We start from the raw sequence: 8,733 nt of genomic DNA on the forward strand, positions 1-8,733 counted from the left end.
GGTGGAACCACTGAGACTATGGCCCCTAGCTGCCCTTCAGGTCTGGAATTGAACCCACACCTGTGGTTGCCAGCCAAAGAATGTATAGGCATGTGAGTTAAACATTTACCTTAAGTACACACACGCTCTGGAGAGAACAATCATGGGACAAGGAAGGGCTGCTTATGCACAGGGAGACAGCTCAGGGTGCAGGAGAGTATGGAGGGATGGTCACTGGGAAGAGGTAACTATGGGGAGGAAGTGGAAGAGGAGCTGTTGCATTGTGGTAAACTGTGGTCAGTGACATGAGACAAAGTATATGTGAACTGCTGTATGGAAAGTGAATTTGCTCTGTAAATCTGCACCCAAATCACAATAAATTAAAATATATATATATGACCTTGATTATATCCCACATAAATTTAGAGACCATCTGAGGAAGAGATTGAAAATCAATGACCAAAAACCAGATGAACTGTAGGCTGACATCAAGGACATTATACATGAAGAAAATAAAAGATCATTAAAAAGACAGGAAAGGAAGAAAAGACTAAAATGGATGTCAGAAGAGACTGAAACTTGCTCTTGAATGGAGCATACTAAAGCAAGTGGAAGAAATGACAAAATAAAAGAGCTGAACAGAAGATTTTAGAAAGCAGCTCAAGATAAAGTCAATTATTATAAAGAAATGTACAAAGACCTGGAGTTAGAGAACCAAAAGGGAAGAACACACTTGACATTCTTCAAGCTGAAAGAACTGAAGAAAAAAATTAAGCCTCAAGTTGCAATATTGAAAGACTCTATGGAAAAAATATTGAATGATGCAGGAAGCATCAAAAGAAGATGGAAGAAATACACAGTTACCATACAAAAAAAAAAAGAATTGGTTGATGTTCAACTATTTCAGGAGGTGGCACATGATCAAGAACCAATGGTATTGAAGGAAGAAGTCAAAGCTGCACTGAAGGAATTTGCCAAAAACAAGGCTCCAAGAATTGACAGAATTACCACTGACATGTTTCAACAAATGGATGCAACACTGGAGGCACTTACTCATTTATCCCAAGAAATTTGGAAGACGGCTACCTGGCCAACTTGACTGGAAGAGTGATCCAGATTGGTAACCATCCCAAAGAAAGGTGATCCAACTTAATGTGGAAATAAACAATATCATTACTATCATACACAAGTAAAATCTTGCTGAAGATAATTAAAAAACAGTTGCAGCAGTATATTGACAGGGCACTTCCAGAAAAGCAAGCTGGTTTCAGAAGAGGACGTGGAATGAGGGATATCATTGTTAATGCCAGATGGACCTTGGCTGAAAGTGAAGAATACCAGTAAGATGTTTTACTGACTGTGCAAAAGCATTTGACTGTGCGGATCATAACCACTTATGGATAACATTCCAAAGAATGGGAATTCCAAAACAGTAAATTGTGCTCATGAGGAACCTGTACATAGACCAGGAGGCTGTTGTTCAAACAGAACAAGGGGATACTGCATGGTTGTATGGTTTAAAATCAGGAAGGTATGTGTCAGAGTTGTATCCTTTTCCCATACGTACTCAATCTCTATGTTGAGCAAAAATCCGAGAAGCTGCACTATATGAAGCAGAATGCGACATCAGGGTTGGAGGATTAACAACATGCGATATGCAGAAGACATAACCTTGCTTGCTGAAAATGAAGATGACTTGAGTACTTACTGATGAAGATCAAAAACTACAGTCTACAGCATGGATTACACCTCAACATAAAGAAAATAAAAATCCTCACAACTAGACCCATAATCAGCCTCATAATAGATGGAGAAAAAGATTGAAATTGTCAAACATTTCATATTACTTGGATCCATAATCAACACCAATGGAAGTAGCAAACAATCAGACATTGTAATGCACTAGGCAAATCTGCTGCAAAAGACCTCTTTAAAGTGTTGAAAAGATGTCACTTTGATGACTAAGGTGTGCCTAATCCAAACCATGATATTTTCAATCTCTTCATATGCATGTGGAAGCTGGACAGTTAATGAGGATGACAGAAGAGTTGATGTTTTTGAGTTGTGTTGGTGAAGAATACTCAAAATACCATGGACTGCCAAAAATCAAAAAAAGAAAGATGTACAGCCGGAATGCTCCTTGGAAGCGAGAATGGCCAGACTTCATCTCACCTACTTTGATCATGTTTTCAGAAGGGACCATTCCCTGGAGAAGGTAAAGCTAGGTAAAGCGGAGGGTCAGCGAAAGATGAGAAGACCCTCAACAAGATGGACTGACACAGTGGCTGCAATAATGGGCTGAGGTATAGCAAGGATTGGGAGGATGGTACACGACCAGGAAGTGTTTCGTTCTGTTGTACATAGGGTCGCTATGAATCAGAGTCGACTCGACGGCACCTAACAACAGCATGATGAAGGAAGACCTCTAATTCTCAGTATCCCAAGACAACTGTGGCATAGTTGGACTTGTGATCTTTCACCATGAGGATATTAATGAATATTGGTTTATTAGCACTCGTAGTTTTTGAGCAAGTACTTTAGGTTGCCAGGGCAGTGCTGTGCTAGGTCCTTTTTCATTATTTAAAATATCTTTTCTTTTTTAAAAAAATAAAAGTTCCTGAACAAATCCCAAGGAAGAGCACTGATCAACTAGGTGCTTCAGCCATACTAGCTTAGATAAGGAGCTTTTCTTGACAAGTTCAAAAACAGTACAACCTGTGGCTCACAAAAGTTCTTGGATGTGAAGGGGAGTCTTGGTCTGATGTGTTTTGGCATGGTTAGGCGGCTGCTAAGGTGCCACTCTTGCTGTTCACCTCAGCAAGCAGCTCCTGATGGCTTAGTATGTGTCCAGTCTTACTTTGGGCACTGAGAGACGAAGTTGACCAAGCACTTGCTCTTCTGGAACTGTCTTAAGCAGAGTTGAGACAATAAGAACAGGTAACAGAGTGTAATCAGTGTTGTGATGGATGGCCACCTGGGGTGTGAGTGGGCACAGAGAAAGTCTCTACCCCAGCCTGTAGTATGAAGAGATTTCCCAGACTCAAAAAATGAAGGTGAAAGGGCATTCCAGACAGAGGAACTCTGAGCAAATGGATGGCAGTGAGAAAAAGCCTGGGTTTTTGCTGTTACTGTTTTTGTTTTGCTTCCCTTTTGGTGGAGGTGCCAAGCTACAAGTTATCCTGTGCTGCAGAAGCCGAAAGTGTGAACAAGGAGTGATGAAACAGGGCTAAAAATGAAGATACAGACCATATCATGGGGGTGGGGAGACTTGTATGTTGAGCAAAGAATTTTGGCCTTTCCCCTTCAAACAGTGGGAGGTGTAATAAATATGCTGTAATTCAATCACCATTTCTCAAGACCAGGGAGGGGCACCAACTGGGAATATTTTCTGCTCTGGGCCCCCAGCAGGTGCAAGTCTTTTCAGCAACTTCTTTCCACTGGGGCAACCGTGAAGGGAGGAGGTAGGAGGCAGGAGACCCTGCGTTCCTCACCAGACCTGTCTTCTGCAGCTGTTTTGTGATGTCAATACCCCTAGCAAGCCTTCTCACCAGCTTTCTGGATATTAAAAGAATGGCAGCAAAGGCAGCCTCTTAAAAGCGAGACTCCCTCATAAGCTAACAATGATTCTTGGAAAGCAAACAATTATCTAATTGTAAAATCTTTTTACAAACATTTATTATGATTAAGAGCTAATCTTTAATCCTCCTAATGACCCTATTTGAAGGCACTACCCCAACTGAGAGGTGACATAAACAAGGCCCAGAAGGTTAGGTACTTGTCCAAGATCACACAGCCAACAGAAGGCCAAATCTAGCATGGATGAACCTCAAAAAATTTATGCTGAGTGAAATAAGTCACTCACACACATATACACAATATATATATATGATCCCACTTATATGAAATATCTAGAATGGGCAAGTATATAGAGATCCAAGTTTATTAGTGGTTATCAGGGGCAGATGGGAAAGGGTGAAAAGACAGACACAAAACTTGGGGAACAATGAACTTCTGTTAAGAGTGATAGAAAAATCTGAGAAGTTAATAGTGATAGTTGAACAACATGATAAACACAGTATCACTGAACTGTATTTGTGAAGACTGTTGAAATGGCAAATGTTTTGTTACCTGTATATTTACCAGAAAAAAAAAAAAAAAAGGCAAAATCCAGATTGGAACCCAAGTTAAGATCTCTGGACCTAAGTAAGAATCAAGAATCTGGTGCCTCTCTGCCCTAATGGAAAATCCAAAATAAGAGAGATCTCAACTGTAAAACAATTGTTAAGAGGTCAAAGATGTTTCAGGGTTTGTTTTGTTTTTTTCCAAAGTGAATACTTAATGTTTTTTAAATTACTATTTTTTTTCCCACTTATATTTATTTTTTCACTCCTGGCTAGGTGCCCTAAACACACATGCTTAGTCTGTCTTTTGACCCATCCAGAACTGCTGACAACCACTGGATCCAAAGTCCATAGGCATTTTTCTCTCTGCCACTTGGCCTTTCACAAAATCTTTCAGGCAATTTCATAAATTGTTTTTAAAAATTATTTTTATTGTGGTAAATAAAAAGGTAACAAAACTTTCAACATTTAACAATCTAATTTCACATGATTTTAACAAACCAAAATGCAAGTTATTTATAAATTAAAAAAAAAAAAAATTGTTGTCACCAAACAGCTCAAATAAATTTCTTGTCCCCATTCCCATCCTACAGGCTCTAAATCAATGTGAATGGCTCCCATTGTCCATCCAGTTGCCCAAAGTAGAAACGGTTTCTTTTTTTCCCCCTATTCTTGACTCCACCCTCTCCCCACCCCCACAAGGCTAAATTTTGCTCATTTAGCTGTTTCTGTCTCCCTTGTCCCCCTCCTCTACTCCATGCCTGACACTGCCTCAGCTCAAGTCCAACCAACCATTTCTCATCTGAACCTTATTACCAACTTCCTAACAGGTCTCCCTTGCCTCCAGCCTTTCTCCTTCCATCTTCCACACTTGGGCCATCTTTCTATTTCACATGTGATCCATCTCTTTTCCCTGCTCAAAACCCTGCAGTGACTCTGCATTATCCTTAAGAAAAAAATCCAAATCCCCAGGCCCTCTGGCCTTTCCCAGCCTCTCTGGAACTCTTGCTTCCCTCTCACAGCACTGATCACTGTACTGTAAAACTTTAATGAGAACATACAGAGAACACAAACACTCATCAAGTATGAATCTTCTTCCCCATTAGACTATCCAGACTATCTCTGAATTTCCTGTATCTAGCCCAAGCCTGGCAGGGAAGAAAACACTGGAAAGTCATTAATGATGATTTTAATGCCTGCTGGCCAGAAGACAGAGTGATACTGCTTGCTGTGACCAGTCTGAAAGACGCATTTTCAACCTGCCTCAAAAACTGTACAAAAACAAGTACCCAATGCCTCCCACAGCAGCATGAGTATGAAATGGCCTTGGACCTCAGTATTATTGTTTTAATAATTTTTGTGAAATGTTAACATTCTGTTACTGTCAACACTCACTCCATTGTTCTCAGCCCCATTTCAACACGTGACCCAAGGAAAGGAGGCACCAGCAGAAGTCCCAGGCAGGAACTGGTCTATAAAAGAAAGCCCCAGTACACCCACTATACAAAAATCAGGTTAACCTAATTCTTCAGAATTACAAAATTTATTAGTTGATTGAAAAGTTGAGATTTTTAAATAATGATTAAACACCACTACCACTAGGCCAAAGAATGTCACAAGGTGAAGGATAGTGAAAGGTAACTTGTTTCTTCCTTCCCCTCTTCTATACATCTGAAGTGCATTTACTGAGAACATATTACTTCTATAGCCAAAAACCTCAAACCTTTTATTTTTAAGCACACCAAAAAGCTACTTTACATTTTTTAAATGAACTTGATGCCTTTCAAAGCCTCTTCTCTGGGCAAAGTCCCTCTTCTCTATCAATCTGAGAAGCTGGCTATCTGGGCTTACAAACCTTCATCCATACAGCAAGCCTTCCTTCCAGGACAGCTGCAAAACTGGAAGTCCCAAGCAGTAGGTAGTGACAGAAATTACTGTCACCAACAAGAAAATTACAATCTCGCCCCCTAGTGACTAGGGAGATAAGAGAAAAAGCAAACATCCTCAAAATGCACAACCACCACGAAGAGCTTGCTCTCTCCCCTACTCGGCCTTGGAGAGAACACTAGTAAGAACACAAACGACTAATAAATGAAAATAATTTATTCAGGGGACACAATGTGTCACAAGGTCTTTGCTTACAAATTTCTAGCTGAAGTTGCCTTGGGAATAATCTGCTCTCTCAACATGATGAACAGTGTCAGGTGAGCAGACTGGGGGTGCTAATTTATAACTATGGACGTCTTCTCTAGAGGAAGGCAGGCTTATATTTCATCCACTTCAGCCACATTTAGAAGCTAATAACCTTTAACCTTTATGTTGTGGATATCTCCTGACCTCTGAATTTATTTAAAGATCTTATTCTAAAGGCAAAAGGAAGCCTACAATGATGATGATGCAAGTCAGAGGGTGGCTGTCATGACTGTTTAGCTGTTCTTAACTTCTGAAGCTCTCTATTATGTAAATTAAGACACTTCCTGATTCTCAAGCCCTCTCCACTGATATTAGTAATAATAATGCTTATTATTATTAATATAAGTACATAATAATTATTACTTGTACTAATAATAATAACGTATGATTCCTTCAGGTCCTGTGACTTCTAATTTCTCCAATTTCCTGCTATTCCACCCCCACACACACACACAACATGTCTATGGCTCTCAAACTTGCTCCTATTTTTTGAAGAGCTGCAGGAGTTGAGAGCTAAGACTCTGAAAATGTGGGTGTCTTCACAGAACATACCCAGATAAAGGAATATTGACTGAAATGAACTTGCAGGTTATATCCCAGAAGGTAACACTCTGAGGCAATGGGTCTTTGTAACCAGAGCTACTAGCATCAAGTCCCAAGCCTTCCTGCTCCAGAAGATTGACTTCCAATGGTTGCATCAATTTTCAGAAATAAAGATTCCCTGCTTCAAGTTGTTGCCTCCAAGGGTGGGCCACACTACCCAAATGTTAAAGGATGGACACTTTTCTGCTGTTCTTTATGCAACTGCTGGGCCCGATTTTTTAGCAACTCGGCCTTGGTCTCATCCTTATCAATACCATCCCCCAACCTGTACATGCGGCTAGCATTGGCACAGGCCCAAACATGGCCCAGGTCACAGGCTCTCATTGAGTACTTGCATGCCAGGCTCATGTCCTTGGGGAAACCAGGGGCACCCTGGAGGAACATGGCACTGAGGTTGAAGCAGCTGGCAGCATAGTTGCCATCACAGGCCCTTGTGTAGTAGTCCCTGGCCTTCCTCAGGTCAGGCTGGCCGTCCTCATTGACCTGCCCATCATGTGCCAGGAGACCAACATTGTGACACGCCTCCACGGACTTCTTTCCTGGCTTTTCACATGCCATCAAAAAGCAGTTAGAAGCAGCTTTCAGGTCCTGAGTCAGTCCACCTGGGAGAAAAGAAAGGGAAGAAGAAAGTAAAGCCAAGCCAGGGTAGAACCTGAATGTCTCAGGCCCAAGTTAGGGAAGAATTCCTTAATAAAATTTATAAAACTGTGAAATCAAGTAGCAGAAAAGGAAGGTGGCCTGGTATAATGCACAGACTTTCTAGCTTTTTTGGCCATGGAATCTTTTGTTCAAATGGTATCTTATGAAGAAGCCCAAACAGGTAACACAAAACTAAACCCATTGCCAATGAGTCAATTTCAACTCAAAATGACCCTACAGGACAGAACAGAACTGACCCACAGGGTTTCCGAGGTTGTAAACCTTTACAGAAGCTGACTGCCTCATCTTTCTCCTGTGGAGTGGCTGGTAGGTTTGAACTGAATGCTTTAACCACTATGCCACCAAGGCTCCTTCAAACATGTAAAGGAGATGAAAAATGTGAATGAAAATATCTACCTCATGGAGTTAAAGTGAGCACTTGATCTCTTATAAGCATTCAATGACATGAAACACATACTAAATGCCTATTATCTGACAACTACTGCGTTAGGTCCTGGGGAACAGTGTCCCTGCCGTTACAGATCTTATGGTTTAATGAAATAGACATTAAACAACCATACAAATAAATATGTAAGTACGCAGATACCTTAAGAAAAAGTACAGATTACTATGAGTAGGGTAGTGGGTGAGGTCAAGGAAAGCCTCCCTGGAGAAGTAAGTGACAGATGAACACTGATCTAATGGAATAAAGTAAGGATAAAAAAAAAAGATGTGGAGGTTGTTCCAAGTAGTTGGAATAGGATATGAAAAGGAAAGGACCAACATGGCTTCCTATTACTCCTTTCCCTCTACCTTTTTCTTTTGTAAGTTATGTCATTTTAACTTAGTGAGACAGCATAGCAGTGGTTAATGAAGCCTAGATTATTCTGCAGCTAGTAAAGCAGTCTATTACTTATTGACTATGTAGTCAGGTAAGTTACTTAACCTCTGTGAGGCTCGGTTTTCCCTATCTATAAAATCAGAATAACAGTATCTGTCTTGTATATTGGGACATCAAATGTGTTAATCTTTTCTTTTCTTTTTTTTTTCCCACACCCCAATTACCATTGCTGACCATAACAAATTCTCCTCCCCTCCTGTCCCCTTAGGAGCTCTGGTAGCATAGTGGCTAAGACACTTGCCTGCTAACCAGACGGCTGGCGGTTCAAACCCACCAGCCACTCCTCGGAAGGAAGGT

The 8,733-nt window shown here is 40.8% G+C and overlaps 1 protein-coding gene across 1 annotated transcript in view; it reads right to left on the reverse strand.

Moving 5' to 3' along the window:
• Positions 1-7,049: 7,049 nt before the first annotated feature.
• Positions 7,050-8,733, reverse strand: part of LOC103201249 (cytochrome c oxidase assembly factor 7) — a 30,125-nt gene continuing 28,441 nt past the window's right edge. Inside the window, exon 3 of the mRNA XM_007945904.1 lies at positions 7,050-7,498. Coding sequence (XP_007944095.1) covers positions 7,050-7,498 — 449 coding nt within the window. The remainder of the gene's footprint in view (positions 7,499-8,733) is intronic.

The sequence above is a fragment of the Orycteropus afer genome, unplaced genomic scaffold (genome assembly GCF_000298275.1).
Source record: "Orycteropus afer afer isolate SDZICR_OR568_19922 unplaced genomic scaffold, OryAfe1.0 scaffold00145, whole genome shotgun sequence".
NCBI lineage: Eukaryota > Metazoa > Chordata > Mammalia > Tubulidentata > Orycteropodidae > Orycteropus > Orycteropus afer.